Source organism: Bubalus kerabau, chromosome 19 (genome assembly GCF_029407905.1).
Source record: "Bubalus kerabau isolate K-KA32 ecotype Philippines breed swamp buffalo chromosome 19, PCC_UOA_SB_1v2, whole genome shotgun sequence".
In the NCBI taxonomy this organism is placed as follows: Eukaryota; Metazoa; Chordata; class Mammalia; order Artiodactyla; family Bovidae; genus Bubalus; species Bubalus kerabau.
The window spans coordinates 56,070,806-56,087,835 of NC_073642.1; the positions used below are offsets into that span (position 1 = coordinate 56,070,806).

Consider the following 17,030-nt stretch of genomic DNA (forward strand, 5'->3'; position numbering starts at 1 on the left):
GTGGGCTTTTCTCTAGTGAGGCAGGGCTCTAGGGGCTAGTTTCAGCAGGTGGACTCAATAGTTGCAACTCCCAGGCTCTGGAGCACAGGCTCAATAGTTGTGGTGAACTAGTTGCTCCGAGGCACGTGGGATCTTCCTGGATCAGGGATTGAACCTGTGTCTCCTGCATCAGCGTGTGGATTCTTTTACCACTGAGTCACCAGGGAAGCCCCTCAATCTCCTAATCTTATGAGCTTCTCCGGTCCCTTTAATCTTACCTCAGGTGGTTTCTTGGCTTTTCCTCCCTCAATTCTCAAGTGTTCCAAACACGGAGGCTGGAGTCTTGCCTACAAGAAATGGGAAACAGAAAGGCTTCCATCTTTGGGAGCCCCAGAGGGCTCTGCTAGGTTTCACTCTGATCAGACCTATTTAGGTAACATGCTAACTCCCGAACCAATAACTGTCACCAGATGAATACCATGCACAGTTTAGGGAGGGATTCCTGAGCTAATCAAAGCTAAGAGTGATGAATTTACTTTGATTGACTTAGTGATTCAGTTCTACCCTTGGAACTTAGGGAGGAAGGTAAGAAGTTCCTAAAACTATTGCTCTTCCTTGTTAAAGGTGATATGTTAGAAGTGTTAGGGATTCAGCTGCATGGCTGGAACCCTCTTCTACTTTCCCTACAACTGGCTCCAGGCCTCAGTTTAAAAGTGACTACAGGGAATTCTTTGGTGGTTCAGTGGTTAGGATTCCATGCTCTAACTGCAGAGGCCCCAGGTTTGATCCCTTGTTAGGAAACTAAGATCTCATAAGCTGCGTGGCACAGCCAAAAAAAAAAAAAAAAGTCAACACAGAAGTGGGTTTTTCCCATTATTCTATATCCTTACACTTTTGTTTCTCTTTTAACACTTAAAGTAAGCTATAATTTCATATTGTTTGGTACTTGTAAATTGTTAAGTCTCCTCCACTAAAGTGTTGGGCTACCTTGTTGGCTCAGATGGTAAAGAATCTGCCTGCAATGCAGAAGACCTGTGTTTGATCCCTGAGTCGGGAAGATCTGGAGAAGGGAAATGGCTACCCACTCCAGTATTCTTGCTTGGAGAATTTCATGAAGAATATGAATGAACCCAGGAATCGATAGTATCTTCCTCTATAACTGAATCTCCAAATATATATATATATATTAATATTTCCTTTTATTTATTCATCTGGCTCCATTGGGTCTTAGTTGCGGCACACAGGATCTTCATCTTCATTGTGGCACGTGGGATCTTCAGGTACATCACGCAAACTCTTAGTTGTGGCATGTAGGATCTAGGTTGTGAGTTCAGAGTCTTAGCCTCTTGGACCACCAGGGCAATTTCTCCAAAAATATATTTTGAAGCTGTACACTCTTGCCATTTCTGCTGCCACCATTTCAGCCCAAGTGACTATCTCCTGTGCCCTGAGGGAATGGACATCTTTTATCTGTCTAGCATCCTCCTTTTCTGGGGAGCAAACTCTCTTTCTTTGATAAACCTGTACCTTCCCCATACTAACCAAATGGTTAGCATAAACAAATGGTTCTGCTGGGGGCTGCTCTCATTATATCTGCTTCACAACCACCTCCCCACCACAAAGGTGGGCACCTAAACCATCGGAGCTCTGACCTGGGGTTTTAAACACTGAATTTAAAGGAAGAGACTCAGAACTTCTCTCTTGGACATGGTGTGATATTTGAGGGTAGGGACCATTTGTACCCATTTGCTATCATGTCAAGGGATCTGGATCTGAGAAAACAGAGCAAAAATAAGAGATGGGGAGGCATCCCCCTGTTATTGGTTTTAGTTTCCCCTACAATCATTCATGGAATTCCAGTTGAGCCATTTCAAATCCTGAAAGATGATGCTGTGAAAGTGCTGCACTCAATATGCCAGCAAATTTGGAAAACTCAGCAGTGGCCACAGGACTGGAAAAGGTCAGTTTTCATTCCAATCCCAAAGAAAGGCAATGCCAAAGAATGCTCAAACTACCACACAATTGCATTCATCTCACACGTTAGTAAAGTAATGCTCAAAATTCTCCAAGCCTGGCTTCAGCAATATGTGATCCGTGAACTTTCTGATGTTCAAGCTGGTTTTAGAAAAGGCAGAGGAACCAGAGATCAAATTGCCAACATCCACTGGATCATGGAAAAAGCAAGAGAGTTCCAGAAAAACATCTATTTCTGCTTTATTGACTATGTCAAAGCCTTTGACTGTGTGGATCACAATAAACTGTGGAAAATTCTGAAAGAGATGGGAATACCAGACCACCTGACCTGCCTCTTGAGAAACCTATATGCAGGTCAGGAAGCAACAGTTAGAACTGGACATGGAACAACAGACTGGTTCCAAATAGGAAAAGGAGTACGTGAAGGCTGTATATTGTCACCCTGTTTATTTAACTTATATGTAGAGTACATCATGAGAAATGCTGGACTGGAAGAAACACAAGCTGGAATCAAGATTGCCGGGAGAAATATCAATAACCTCAGATATGCAGATGACACCACCCTTATGGCAGAAAGTGAAGAGGAACTCAAAAGCCTCTTGATGACAGTGAAAGAGGAGAGTGAAAAAGTTGGCTTAAAGCTCAACATTCAGAAAACGAAGATCATGGCATCTGGCCCCATCACTTCATGGGAAATAGATGAAGAAACAGTGGAAACAGTGTCAGACTTTATGTTTTGGTGCTCCAAAATCACTGCAGATGGTGATTGCAGCCATGAAATCAAAAGACACTTACTCCTTGGAAGGAAAGTTATGACCAACCTAAATAGCATATTCAAAAGCAGAGACATTACTTTGCCAACAAAGGTCCGTCTAGTCAAGGCTATGGTTTTTCCAGTGGTCATGTATGGATGTGAGAGTTGGACTGTGAAGAAAGCTGAGCGCCAAAGAATTGATGCTTTTGAACTGTGGTGTTGGAGAAGACTCTTGAGAGTCCCTTGGACTGCAAGGAGATCCAACCAGTCCATTCTAAAGGAGATCAGTCCTGGGTGTTCATTGGAAGGACTGATGCTAAAGCTGAAACTCCAGTACTTTGTTTGGCCACCTCATGAGAAGAGTTGACTCATTGGAAAAGACTGATGCTGGGAGGGATTTGGGGCAGAGGAGAAGGGGACGACAGAGGATGAGATGGCTGGATGGCATCACCAACTCGATGGACATGAGTTTGAGTAAACTCTGGGAGTTGGTGATGGACAGGGAGGCCTGAAGTGCCGCGATTCATTGGGTCGCAAAGAGTCGGACATGACTGAGTGACTGAACTGACTGACTGACTGACAATCATTCACATTGCAGCCCATGCCCTAGTTTGGTTATATAAACCAACAAATTCCCCTTTCTGCCTAATTGGTCTGAACTTCATTTCAATGATCTGTTACCGAATTAGGCCTAGCATCCTGGATGTCTGTGAGAGCCTCCTGACTGGTCTTCCCATTTCCATTTATCTGTTCTAATCCACTTTCCTCCCACAGAGTGATCTCTTAAAAAAAAAAAAACTACATCCTGATGAATATCAGTGGCTGGGTTAAATTCTCAGCCTCACCTTTTACTATCTGTGCTTCCTTGGGAAATTTATTTAACCTGACTGTGCCAAAATTTCTAAATCAGTAGAAAGGGGATAATGACACCTCAAAAGGTCATTGTAAGATCCAAATAAGAAAAGTATACTTAATATACTTAATAAGCACTCACTTAATGTTAGCTAGTAGTGAGGGGTATTAGCAGTAGTGACTCAGATCATATAACTACTCTGTCTACTTCCTGACCTAGTTTCATACCATGCTCACCAGGCATCAGTTGGCTTGCCTAATACTTGTCTCTACTATCTATTTCCTATCTAACTAACCCAGGTGGCATTAGTGGTAAAGAACCCACCTCCCAATGCAGGAGACATAAGACATATGGGTTTACACAGGTTTGATCCCTGGGCTGGCATGCAACCCGATCCAGTATTCTTGTCTGGAGAATCCCATGGACAAAGAAGCCCGATGGTTATGGTCCACAGGGTCGCAAAGAATTGAACACAACTGAAGCAACTTCGCACGCATGCATGCATACTTACATATGTATTATATATAGAGAGAGAGCTTCTTCTTTTTCTCTATCCTATATGTTCCATGAGTCTGGTGATACAAATGTTTTGTTCATCACTGTAAACCTAGGGACTAATACAATAGATCTCTGGTTCCTCTGCCTTTTCTAAATCCAGCTTGAACATCTGGAAGTTCATGGTTCATGTATTGCTGAAGCCTGGCTTGGAGAATTTTGAGCATTACTTTACTAGCATGTGAGATGAGCAACTGTGCGGTAGTTTGAGCATTCTTTGGCATTGCCTTTCTTTGGGAATGAAAACTGACCTTTTCCAGTCCTGTGGCCACTGCTGAGTTTTCCAAATTTGCTGGCATATTGAGTGCAGCACTTTCACAGCATCATCTTTCAGGATTTGAAATAGCTCAACTGGAATTCCATCACCTCCACTAGCTTTGTTCGTAGTGATGCTTTCTAAGGCCCTCTTGACTTCACATTCCAGGATGTCTGGCTCTAGGTGAGTGATCACACAATCATGATTATTTTGGTCGTGAAGATCTTTTTTGTACAGTTCTTCTGTGTATTCTTGCCACCTCTTCTTAATATCTTCTGCTTCACCTGCTGCAATTTATGGGGTTGCAAAGAGTCCGATGCAACTGAGCGACTGAACTGAACTGAACTGAATACAATAGATGATACATCCTTGGTGCTTAACACAATGAATATTTGTCCAAAGATTGAGTGCCTTCTTTGGCAATTCCAGGAAAAGTTAGATTGGAAGGAGTTGTGGCAATCAGCCTAGGTTTTGTTAGGATTGGAAATAGACTCTTGAACGGGGATAGTGTTGGGTGAGTTAAATAAGAGGAGATGGTCACAGGGTTGTTCTACTCTCTCTCTGCTGGAGCTGATAAAGAGGTAGCATGTGCCAAGAGAGAAATTGCTTCCTCATCCTGCACTATTTCACTCATCCTTGGCTAGCCAGGCTTTCTCCATGGGGCTGGCTCTGTAGTCTCTCTAAATGCAAGGGGACCATGGGAACCTGGGGCTAGGAAACCAGAGCGTCCAAATTCTTTTTATGAACTATGGTCAGTCTGTGGCTCTAGGTCTGCGATGCTGTCCCTATTCTTGAAGTCCAGTTTCCTCATCTACTCACTGTATATGTGGGATCCTTAATTATCCCACCTCACCTCCTTCTCTGCTTCAGAGCCTTGGATCTCCATTTTCTCTAATTTAGTCCCTAACTCTCAACTCCAACTTCCATCCTGAATTAAAGTGGAAGTACTTCTCTACCCTCTGACTGTTGACCAGTGACCATAGTTCTTCACCCCATGGGCCTCTCCTCCTGACATAGCAGCTGACTCTCCATGAGCCAGTGATTTAAGGGAGAGAGAGGAAAGCAAAAGTCACTGTGTCTTTTAACATCAGAAGTGATGAATCACCAGATGCCGGTGTTTTTTTTTTTTTTTAATTTACTAAAGAAATATGAATTTTGCATTATATCCTGCATTTGAAACTGATACAGGGAGTTCCCTGGTGGTCTTGTGGTAGGATTTGGTGCTTTCAGCCTAGGTTCAATCCCTGGTCAAGGAACTGAAATCCCCACAAGCCCTGCAGGGCAGCATAACTTCTGCCCTCCAAATACAAAAGTTTCAAGTAATAAATAGAAGTAGTTCAGGTGATACCTGGGTATGGAAAAACATGGGGTTCAGAGCGAGAAACGACTGAGCAACTAACACACTTCTCCTTTATCCAGTGAATTCCTCACGACTGGTGGGGAGTTTTGTAGACATATTAGTGAATCTGGGAATGAGAGGGGGAAATCTAAGCTTCCCGCCCTATTCAACTGCCAATTAAAACAGGTGTTGCTGGTAGATACAGTATAGTGGGGGAAATGCCAAAGGAGAAATGAACATAGTATGTGCATTTCCCAGTCTCTGGGTCCCTGACACAAGGCCACAGTCTGTGACTTTGGGGTCCTCAAATACTTCCAAGCTGCATATTTAGAGCTTCTGTGGGCAAATATGCAGGGCCATGATTTTTGTACATACTGGATGTGGCGGCGAATTTCTGTATTGGAGTTTGGGATGGGCGAAAAATAATGTTGGAAGGGAGTTTGTTGTTCTGGTACATGATTTTGTGCACTCAAGTGTTCAAATAGGTGGTTAGTTGTGAAGGATCCTAAGTAATACCGACGTTTTGTTCCTGTCTTGGTGACAGCACCAGTCGGACCATCTCAGCCCCCGCGAAGCCTCCCCACTCTGTTCCCCAGGCGTTCCTTCTGGGTGAGTCTGTCTCCCAAACCGTCCCCGTATGAGGTCACTCTGCCAGGTCACGTGCCGGAGCCCGCGGGAGTGCCACATCGCCAGCCGCACCCCTCCAGCCTCCGACCCTGGTCACGTGACCTGGCCTACTTTCTCTCCACCCGACCTAAAGACTTGCTCGGAAAGCCCCGCCCCACGCAGCGCGCTCGGCCTGCGAACCTCCCCTTCTCGTCCGCCGGAGTTCCAGCGTGGCCCGCGGCCACATGTGTTTCTTCCTGGCCAATAGGAATCGGCGCCCGGGCGCGAAGGGGCGGGGAGGAAAAGACGACTTCGTTACGCTGCGAGAAAGGGGCGGGGCCTGTAGCGTCGTACTGAACGAGGGGACGCAACGGAGGCAGGCCGGAGCCGTTGCCGTCGCCATGACCCGTGAGCATTGAGATCCTCTCTCCTTGCCCTTTTCTTCCCCTTTACCCTGAACACGACTGCCGAACCTCGGCATTGCCCTCCTCTTGGCTTCCCCAGGGAGACCTTTCTCTGGGAGCGCTCTTTAGCCACCCTCACACTCGGAGCCCGGAAATCGACCCTTTGCCCACCGCCACTTCTTGAGAACCTTCCCCCCCAACCCTCCCGCTCCTCGGCCTGCAAAGGTCCTCCTCGATTCTCCGCGATGTGGGAAGAGTTGCGCGCCTGTGATAGACCCAGAGCCCCCTACTCCGGATCCCTGCCCATCCCCCACAGAGACCCAGACCGTCTGCAGACACCGCCACTACCTGTCTGGGTCCTCATGCTGCGCCGAAATTCGAAACACGCCTCTAGCAGGCTCCTCAGAACGTCCTCTGTCCACTCTCCAGTTTGACCTGCCCCGTGGCAGCTCCCCCCACCTCACCTCCCCCGCCGAATCTGCAGCCCAGGCCCCAAACGGGCCGGTGTCGGCGCCCCGGGAATGAAGTGTGGGAGCCTACTGGTGTCTGGTGAGGGGAGAGGGTCGCCGGTGTGCGACCGGAAAGGCCCTCGCGTCTCATGTTTAATTTTTTTTTTTTTCTCTAGGCGGTAACCAGCGCGAGCTCGCCCGCCAGAAGAATATGAAAAAGCAGAGCGACTCGGTTAAGGGAAAGCGCCGAGATGACGGGCTTTCTGCTGCCGCCCGCAAGCAGAGGTAGCCCCAGGGAGGGGAGGGGAGGCTGGGGTGAGACCTGGGTTTAGACCGAGGGTTGTACCTGGAGAAGTTAGCTCTGAGCTTTCATCTGGACTAGCCGTGAGGGGCAGAGTGCATTGTTTCCTCTAGGGTTTTATTCCTCTCACCCTCTAAATTGTTAGTTCACAGCGTTACAGGAAGGGACTGGGACGGATGCTGCCCTCGGTCTGGTTTCTGAGTGCCCCCGGGTCTGACCTTAAGGGCAAGGGCAGGGAGTTTCACATTTCAAATGCAGTAGTGGTTGACAGCCCCGTACTTTTGGCCCTCCTTGCTGTTCATTTGCCCTCCCTTCTCCCAACCTCACTGGTGTGGCGGGGTGTGGTACTCGGCACAGTATAGCCTTGGGCCTGTGTGGCCAGACTTCTGACCCCTTGGGCAACAGCCAGATAGAGACTGATTGCCTTTTGAGCCTCAGCTCTCTTCCTCTTGTTCTCCTAGGGTGGGAATACAGCAGCCATATGCTGAATTTTGTCCCATCCACTTCCATCTTATCCTTTGTGCCCTTCATACCCCTGCATCTTGTCCTTTTTGCCCTCTGGTACCTCCCAGTGCCCCATCATCTCTACCCCTAGGGACTCGGAGATCATGCAGCAGAAGCAGAAAAAGGCAAACGAGAAGAAGGAGGAACCCAAGTAGCTTTGTGGCTTCGTGTCCAATCCTCTTGCCCTTCGCCTGTGTGCCTGGAGCCAGTCCCATCACGCTCGCGTTTTCTCCTGTAGTGCTCACAGGTCCCAGCACCGATGGCATTCCCTTTGCCCTGAGTCTGCAGCGGGTCCCTTTTGTGCTTCCTACCCCTCAGGTAGCCTCTCTCCCCCTGGGCCACTCCTGGGGGTGAGAGGGTTACCCCTTCCCAGTGTTTTTTATTCCTGTGGGGCTCACCCCAAAGTATTAAAAGTAGCTTTGTAATTCCTTGAGCGCCTGGTTTGACTGGGGATTTGGGGGGATGGGGATGGAGGAATGGCTGCCCTTTCCCATCAAAAGGGAAGGGAATTTCACACTCTAAAAGGCTGTGAATATGTAGGTTAAGTTTAAACATCACAGAAAAATTCTTTAATGTACTGCAACAGACAGGTATTGGGTATGTGGTAGAGAAATCCTCTAAGAGCCGTAGGGACTTCTTTTTTGTGGTTTTTGTCCCCCAGTCAGACCTGGAACATCATCCTAAGGATGGAGTTGAGGTCCTGAGAAGGAAGGCTGCAAGACCTAAATTTATGCTCCCTCTTCCTCATTCTTCCTCAGTTTGTTCCTATGCTTGAAAGTTGGCCCAGACCCTGCTGTTGCCAGAGTTCCCATGGTTAGCTGCTCTCAAGTGTTCACATTCTCTTCTGTCATTCCTCATGGAATGAGGGTAGATTTTGTCTTCCCATTTCCTTTGCCGTCAACATCAGGAGTAAAACTTAGGGTAGTCTCTGTGCACCTTTCTTCCTATGTCCTGGTTTGTTCTAGGGTTCTGGGCTTCTTACATCCCTGTACCCAGGGGTGGACTCCTGTTTTCCTTTTTATCACCAGAGGTAGAGCCAAGTAAGTCTTTGGTCCCCTTTGGTCTTTCCCTGCCCCCATCTCTACCATGAGAGCCAGGAGTGAGCTGGTGCCACACTGTCTGCTGGGTTGGCAGTGATTGCTGAGCTGCTGACTTGGAATCAGGCTCTTGAGCTGGGTTGAAGAAGTAACGGTAGCTCCAGTGAGTCAGATACTCTGCCCAGGGTATTAGGGTGTGTGTGGCCACTTTTTTCAAGTCAGACATACTACTGACTTCAACTTAAAGGGAGGTAACTTCCCATTGTGTCTTTGAGGAATCTCTTGGGCTGGACAGCTCCTGTGAGTTAAGACTAGGGGTACACAGTCAAGAACTCGTTTGTTGAAAGTACCTAGATTGGATATTTGTCATTTGGCAATACACGATGACAATGTCGCCTGAAGATAGGATGCTGGGGGTCCGGGGTTGGGGACCAACAGAATGGTACTAGTAGCAGCCCCAGATAGAGGAGTACACAGGCCCAGCATGAGGCAACCTTGACCCAGAAGGTAGCCCAGCTACCTGCAATGAAGGTTTTTTCCAGCTCTGCTCCCTCATAGCTGTGGAACCAAAGTCTCTGGTTAGAGAGTCGGCAGGTCCGTGACTTTCAGAGCTTAGAGCTATCCTGCTGCCCCACCAGAGAATATGGTAGACTCGTGTGTCTCGGGAGAACTCAGGACTGGCCTTGAAGTGCTCTTTTCCCTAAAACAACTAGGTTTTCGGAAGAGTATCCCAGGCCCCCCTCCATCCTACCTGAACCAGTTGGTGAGGGTAACCATGACATAAAGTGATGCAAGGAAGAAGACGAAGTGGAAGGCAGAATAGCTATAGGAAAGCTGCTGGACTTGCACTGGAGGAGCTGGAGAGGTCTCTTGGTCAGCTGGTCTCGCAGCCACACCTCTTGGTCCTGGAGAGAGAGAAAAGAACTGCTGGTAGCAGAGCTGCTGAAACACCCCTTCCCCAGCCTCTTTCACGAAGGCATTTGCACTCTTTGGCATTCTACAGAAGTCTACACTTACGGATCCTCACTTGACACTTGCCTTCCTCTGGCTCCACTGTTTCAGGGCAGCAGAAGCAGAGTGAGGGCTTCTGTGAAATGAAAGGCAGCATGTTGGAAAAAGAATGTCTGGGAAATAGTACAGGAAACTCCTCTAAAAAGATGGGTGTGGGTGACAAGTGGAGGCACACCTGGGTTCAAATTCTAGCTCCAGTATATGACTGGCTATGGGGACTTTGGTAAGATGTTTAACCTTCTGTGCCTCAATTTCTCCATTTGTAAAATGGAGCAAACACCTACCTCACAGGGTTGTTGTGAGGATTAAATTAAATGAGATTGTGTATGTAAAGTATCTAGCACAGTGCCTAGCATATTGTGGGTACTCAATAAAAGGTAACAGCAGCTAGAATCTGAGCATTTTGGGTAGAGGTTGATAGGATGTGTGTGTGTGTTGCTATGTGTGAAGGGGGTTGGGGTATTGGGGATATTGAGCTACCCATCCTCACCTGAAACTCATAGCTGTAAACCTTGACAATCCACAAGGGCCCAAATACCTCAGCCAGGTAAGAAGCCTCGTTGCTGAGAAGAGACGGTTCTCAAGTTGATACAGTCAAATAGCAGGAGGGTTACCTGACAGCATTTACTGCCAGCTGGTCCATATTAGTAACTCAGGAGGGTAGTGATCTCCCAAAGCCCTTTCCCCCAAAAATCTTGAAATTTTTTCATGTGAGGGCCCTGAAATCTTTTGTGCTTTTAAAGTTTCTCAAATCATTTCCCTTGTCCCCTTCGTCAAATACAGATCATCTGACGGGTGCTATTCTTAGAAATTGTTTTTGTTCGTGGGGAGATTTCCTCTTACCTTCCTTTAAAGTTTAAATAAACCGTGGCCCCAGACTATCTCCTAACCATCCCTGTCCTTGTGAGCATCCTCCCTTCTCACACCTTTCCCTTGACACTTGTACGCACCAAGCAAAAAGGACGCAAGCATACATGATGCCAGCACTCATCATTGCCAGAGAAGTATCTGGTGTGTGGGATTCCATTTTACTCAGGCCAGGCAGGCACAGAGTGTGATTCTGTCCTTGAAGGATTACTGAGAAAGGGCAAGGCAACAGAAGAGAAAGATAATGAGAACAAAGAGCTAGGTATTTGGCAGGAGCAAAAACGGTTTTAGCGTGGGTAAACCTTGTTAAGAATCCAGGTCCTTTCCTTACCCCTCTCTGGAGGACGGCTGGACAGTGCAGAGAATGTCAGGTACATGATATAGCAGCTGATGATAGAGGCTTGTAGAAGGCCAGAGCGAGGTTGCTCTGGGGAGAACAGAAATTGCTTTAGCCTACTTGGTACTAGTTTACTTCACCCCTACCCTCATCTGTGCTACTGTCTCCCCACCCTTTGGAGGAAGCAGAGAAGGGTTGAGATTAGGGAGGCAAATGAAATTTGCTATCTGGGCTTCCCCGGTGGCTCCATGGTAAGTCTGCCATGGGCAAATCTCATGGACAGAGGAGCCTGGTGGGCTGTGGTCCATAGAGTTGCAAAGGGGTTGTAGAGAGAGAACTGAAGTGACTGAGGATGGTGGAATTTGCTATACTAAAGGCCTCCCAAGTCTTTAATGCTGTAAGGCATGTACCCACTGAGGTGGATGCAGGGAGCGATGGAGAGGAAGGAGAGGAGGCCACAGAAACAAAGGTGCAGACTAAGCAGCATCTTGTTGAGCAGGCAGCCAGCTGGGTGCGTGTAGTGGTGGAACAGGAGTGCGGCTGCTGCGCCTGCCATGCTGTAGAATCCTAGGGTGGTCAGCAGCACAGCCAGGAACCAGCGGCAGTCTTGGGCTGCACCTGTTTGCCTAAGGGTGGGAGGTGGGCAGTGGCTTGGGGCTCCATCTCTTGTTTTTACCCATTATCAGCTATTCCCCCTCTCCCAGAAGACTGGTGAGACTTGCCTATCCCACTTGGCCTACAGCCATCATATTCCTGAGTTTTTCCATACTGCTTAATTGGAAGCTTTGGGATCATCAACCTGTCATGTCCTTTGCCCAACCTGACTGGGTCTAGTAATGTCAGATTTACCAGGAAGCCTTCAGGGTTATGTGCTCCTTACCAGTTCTTGTTCCAGGAATGAGCAAAGGCAGTAATAAGCACCAACTGCAGCAGGATGAATGTGAAGCCGCCACATATGCCAATGTAATGCCAGGCTGCAGGTGAGGCACCAGTAGGAAAATGTAACTGATCATATCATTACTCCTGGTCTTCTTCCTACCTTTTTTTTTTGGCTGTGCCACAAGGCTTGTGGGTTCTTAGTTCCCCACACAGGGATCAAATGCGCATCCCTTGCACTGGAAGTGTTTGGACTGCCAGGGAAGATTTTTTTCTTAGAAAATCTTTTAGCTTACACCTGTTGATTAGGATGAAATAGAACGTACCTGGAAAGAGATGCTCATCAGGGATGCAGAAGGCAACAGCACAGAGACCTAGCAGGAATAGCAGCTTGAGGAGCCAGAAACTGGTTAAGAGGGAAAGAAAATGTCTCAGAAGAATAGGCAAAGGAGAAAGCAGAACTATAGGAAAGGGGAGAAGAGAGACTAAGTAGAGGAAGGGAGGAACTGACAGGCTGATCACAGCCTATTCCAAATTCTGACCCTGATACCTAAATGACATCTGGACAGTGTTCTAGAGTTGACAGAGGGTTTGCATATAGTAACTCCACTGTTACCTCCATTTCAAAAAACTAGAAGATCAAAGAGGGTAAGTGTATGGCTTGTGGTTACACAGCAAGTATAGTGGAAGCAGGGACTTAAACCTGTTCTCTGTCTTTTTACAGTGCTATGACTTCCTCTGGAAATTTCCTTTACTCAGCTTGTGTCTACTTCCCTCCCTGTCCTCTCCCCACCCAAAGAGTACACACAGACCTATTATGTAGCTGTGCTCTTAGGCTGGTGCGGGAGTGGAGGTCGATCAGCAGCACAGCCTGCAGCAGGTGGAAGGTGGCAATTGCTGCACATAGGCGGTATACAGCCCCAGAGCCGCTCAGCACTGGGCAGTGAGAGTGGCCAAACAGATGGGCACACAGCCCTGAGGGCATCTGGATCTGAAGGGAAGAAGGCACATGTGAGAAATGGCTGGACAAGTCGTCATGCACAGAGAAGTACCTACTCGTGGGTGCGTCCACTCATGTGTCCCCTACCCTCAGTCCAAATCTCGTTTACCTCAGACTTTCTCCTGTTATCCTTTCCCGCTGCAGCCCAGCCCTCCCACGTACCCCATGTGCCTTGCCCCAAACTCTCTCCACCACTGTCCTTGACAGCAGGAGGCAGCAGACTGCTGAGGTCCCCATGTGGAGGAGGATGTAGAACAGGCGGCTACAGGGAGGCTCTGTGAGAGGGGGCTGCTTAGAAGGGCAGCAGCAGGTACTGGGAACAGGCCCACAGCAGGACACCTGAGGGTAGAGCAGATGCAGGGCAACAAGGTAGAGACATGCTGAGGACAGGCTTACATCAATACATTTGTGAGGTCAACCCATGAGGCTGAATTCCAAAATTTTCCCCTCCCCTCTCTTTCATTTAGGAATTCTCAAACTGTCTGGTTCCAAGCTATTTAGGATTGCTTTCCACTGACGTCAGGTAGAGCTTTCATCATAAGAGCTTAACATAACTGGCAGAACTTCCTAAGAGCCTATTACATCTGGCCTCTTAATCTTTCCCAGGACCTAAACATCTGGTACCAGGAACATGGGAGGAGAGGTTTAATGATCAGTAGTCTTAGACACAAAGCAGCAGAAGGGCCTCAGCAGTAAATGGCGGGTCTGCCATCTTTACCAGCTCCCGTGGGTTTTCCTCCACAGCTTCAGCCACCATTCCCTTCCCCTTTTCAGACAGCTCTTGCTCCGGGGAGTTCTGTGCCCACGTACCCTCTCACCTGATAGAAGGGAGGACTCACTATGACACCGTTGACTCCCCCGCGTTGCGGTGCCAGGCGGAGGGAGGTGTTGGGACTTGTGACCGCTTTTTCACCCACCATCCTTATCCCAGGGATTAAGCCCAGGTCCACCAGATGGAAGGCAGATGAGAAAGTAGAAGCTTTCTTTAGTCCTCAGCCCATTGGACTCCTGCAGTCCCGGGCTGTTTACCCAGTTTAAGGCAGAATGGGGAGGGATACCAGGAAAAGAACACCGACCCCCCGGGTCGTGGGAAATGCAGATATCCCTGTGAAACTACTTTCTTCCCAGGGCCCTTGGGCTTCTCAGGCTGTTCTCCCCAGATTAGGGAGCAGTTTGCCTATCTGGTCTGTAGATTAGCATTCTTAATTGGTTTAGGATTAGACGTCATTCATCTTGAACAGAGTTCCTTGCCGTGTGTGGGCTGAACCTAGTTTAAGAAAGGCTGGGACGGTCTGCAGTGGTGATGGGTTAGGTATGGGACACGGCCTGGCAGAAAACACTACAAGCCCAGAAGGAAGTCTGAAAAACGAACTGCTTTGCTTGCTGAAGCTTCTAGAACCAGCGCTCTAAAGAAGGTGTGGCCCAGGGCCAGCCCCGCCTCCCCGCCATCCCGGCGGAAGTTGCGAGGTAGTTGCCGGAAGTCCTTCTAAGGCGGGGCCGGCCGTGGGGCTGCGCGTTGGGATCGATATGGCGACGGAGGGGGACGTGGAGCTGGAGTTGGAGACAGAGACGAGCGGTCCGGAGCGGCCTCCGGAGAAGCCACGGAAGCATGACAGTGGTGCGGCGGACCTGGAGCGAGTCACCGACTATGCGGAAGAGAAGGAGATCCAGAGTTCCAATCTGGAGACGGTGAGGTTGGCCGGGCAGCGTGTCTGGGCTGGATGAGAGCAGACGGGGCTAGGAGGCCGACACTGCAAGCCTGGTTCCAGGAGGGGCCCGCATCCCGCAGGTGGGAGGAGGCGAGAGGGAAACTGAACCGTCATTGGGCCTCTCCGCTTGATGGAGATGGGGTTTAAAATGGGTCTCAGGTGCACAGAAGTGAACTAAACATAGGCCCGGGTTCCTAGTACGCTCGTCATTGTGAATCCACACTTCACTCGCTTGTTATTGGTATTTTAGATTGTTAGGAATTGTGAGTAGCAGAGCAGTAACTTGATATGTCTTTCCCATAGGCCATGTCCGTGATTGGAGATAGACGGTCCAGGGAGCAGAAAGCCAAACAGGAGCGGTAAGTCTTACCTACCCACCCCACTATATCCCAGACAAAAAAGGCATCGTTAGGCTTTTGTACTTCGTACTGTTGTTCTTCAGCTCTATCACCAATTTCTGAAGACCTAAGATTTACAACTTTACTGTTTTGTTGGTGGAAGGAAAGGCCTCCTGGCAACACTTGCCTGCTATAAATATTCCGGAGGATGGGGTGGGATGGGATGTTAGGCGAGGGGGAGTCCTTTTGTATTTTCAGTCAACAGTGTTTATCAAGTCATTTATTTGTAAGGCACAACTGCGCATGATCCTTTCTGGGAGTTTATGGTGGAGGTAGAAAATGAGGACTAAAGTACCTGAATATTTTCAGGGAGAAGGAACTGGCAAAAGTCACCATCAAGAAGGAAGATCTGGAGCTGATAGTGAGTAGGAATGCCTAACTACTGTCTGGGTGGGGAGTATGTCTTTTGTTTCTGAACAAGTGGAGTCTTCACGTTTTGCTGGCACCTTATTGCCCAGGAGATTTCGGTAAAATCATTGATCCTTTCCCTGCAGATGACAGAGATGGAGATCTCCCGAGCAGCAGCAGAACGGAGCTTGAGGGAACACATGGGCAACGTGGTGGAAGCTCTTATTGCCCTAACCAACTGATTTGGGTTTTCTCAGGCCCACTGGATTAACTTATTTCAATAAAGATGTCTTTTTAAGTTTCAGTTTTATCATTTTGGACCAAGTATGATACATATTTTATTTTACTGTGGGAAGTTTACATCTTGGAGTATAACCCTTAATGAACCTATGTTGAGGATCAGAGTAGAAGAGTAATTCATGTTCAGATGTTAGGTAGCAGACCAGGCTCATTCATATGACGAATTCTCAGCAATATTCAAGGTGCACTAATTGGCTCAGTAAAGTTTACCCCATGGCATGTGTCTCTAGGGTAGCTCACCAATAGCTGAAAGGCCAACACCTGTCTAGGAGTCACTGTATACAGATAAAAGTCACCAATCCAGTTCATAAGCCACTGTGAGTTACAGTAACTGAGTTACAGGGAACATGGTAACTTCAATAAATTATCAAAGGTTATGTCTTAGAATTAATTTATGAAAAGATTTTAATTGATTTAATATTTTAATTCTGAACCACAGCACTTACACCTTAAGATTGCATTTTCTAACGTAGAGAGAAAGCAGTTTAAAAGTTGATCAAGTTTGGCCAAGTCACCCTTGCTAAGCTTCTGTTTCCTCAGCTGTAAAACAATACATATCTGATAGATTCTTGTAAGAAGTGATGAGCAGGCGAGTAGCTCTGACTTGCATTTTGACTCTAGGATAATTCTTGGATTGTATCTGCTGGCACATACAACAGTGACTTATATACATCTTTGTGTTTATTACTTCATAGTAATTATTTGCACTCATTTTTATTCTAGGACGTTTAGGGATTTACAGATGATTCTCCTAGTGCGGCATTTAAAGACTGTGAAAAGACCTTGCCCTTCTCATTTTTAAATGCAATATAGAGATAAGTCTTCCCACTGGTTAAATGTCATTCTTTATAACCCCTAGGCCTCCTAATATTCTGCCGTATGCAGGGTGGTTATGTAGTACATATTAAATGAAAAATGTAACTCTGCCAGTGATGTCCAGCATGATGTCACTACATTCCAGCTCAAGAGCACTGTGCCCTCCTTGGTACATGACCCGGGCAAGCAGGTACTGGTGTGCGCTTGGATTCCGTGTTTTGTGTGTCCTATTTTGTTCTATATACAGCTATGATTTAGACAGCAGTGACAATCACATATTTGCTCATGGAATAAATCTAGGTGCCACTTACAATATAGCTTATCTTGCATCTGTGCTTATTCCTGAGATGAAAGGGT

The 17,030-nt window shown here is 47.6% G+C and overlaps 3 protein-coding genes across 6 annotated transcripts in view; 2 read left to right on the forward strand and 1 right to left on the reverse strand.

The window, feature by feature from the left end:
• SERF2 (small EDRK-rich factor 2) overlaps positions 1-8,402 on the forward strand; it is a 202,927-nt gene extending 194,525 nt beyond the window's left edge. Inside the window, exons 2-4 of one of the 2 annotated variants that reach the window (XM_055556276.1) lie at positions 6,652-6,724; positions 7,346-7,454; positions 8,043-8,402. In XM_055556276.1, coding sequence (XP_055412251.1) covers positions 6,718-6,724; positions 7,346-7,454; positions 8,043-8,328 — 402 coding nt within the window. In that variant the 5' untranslated portion in view covers positions 6,652-6,717 and the 3' untranslated portion in view covers positions 8,329-8,402. Of the gene's footprint in view, positions 1-6,651; positions 6,725-7,345; positions 7,455-8,042 lie in introns of those variants that run through there. The other variant, XM_055556277.1, reaches the window with a different exon arrangement.
• Positions 8,403-9,199: 797 nt separating this feature from the next.
• On the reverse strand, positions 9,200-14,049 carry SERINC4 (serine incorporator 4). 2 transcript variants are annotated; one of them, XM_055556282.1, is made up of 12 exons: positions 13,921-14,049; positions 13,265-13,441; positions 12,915-13,093; positions 12,429-12,508; positions 12,107-12,200; positions 11,641-11,852; positions 11,221-11,316; positions 10,973-11,099; positions 10,513-10,585; positions 10,050-10,098; positions 9,763-9,916; positions 9,200-9,569 (listed from the first exon to the last, which is right to left on the reverse strand). In XM_055556282.1, the coding sequence occupies exons 1-12, from the start codon at positions 14,020-14,022 to the stop codon at positions 9,362-9,364; spliced, it is 1,551 nt and encodes a 516-aa protein (XP_055412257.1). In that variant the 5' UTR covers positions 14,023-14,049; the 3' UTR covers positions 9,200-9,361. The 2 variants fall into 2 exon arrangements, with proteins under 2 accessions (XP_055412257.1, XP_055412258.1); XM_055556283.1 differs by lacking the exons at positions 11,641-11,852; positions 12,915-13,093; positions 13,265-13,441; positions 13,921-14,049 and having other exon boundaries at positions 12,429-12,446.
• A 457-nt stretch (positions 14,050-14,506) lies between these two features.
• On the forward strand, positions 14,507-15,855 carry HYPK (huntingtin interacting protein K). 2 transcript variants are annotated; one of them, XM_055556278.1, is made up of 4 exons: positions 14,507-14,791; positions 15,115-15,170; positions 15,519-15,570; positions 15,704-15,855. In XM_055556278.1, the coding sequence occupies exons 1-4, from the start codon at positions 14,630-14,632 to the stop codon at positions 15,797-15,799; spliced, it is 366 nt and encodes a 121-aa protein (XP_055412253.1). In that variant the 5' UTR covers positions 14,507-14,629; the 3' UTR covers positions 15,800-15,855. The 2 variants fall into 2 exon arrangements, with proteins under 2 accessions (XP_055412253.1, XP_055412254.1); XM_055556279.1 differs by lacking the exons at positions 15,115-15,170; positions 15,704-15,855 and having other exon boundaries at positions 14,522-14,791; positions 15,519-15,578.
• Positions 15,856-17,030: the final 1,175 nt, after the last annotated feature.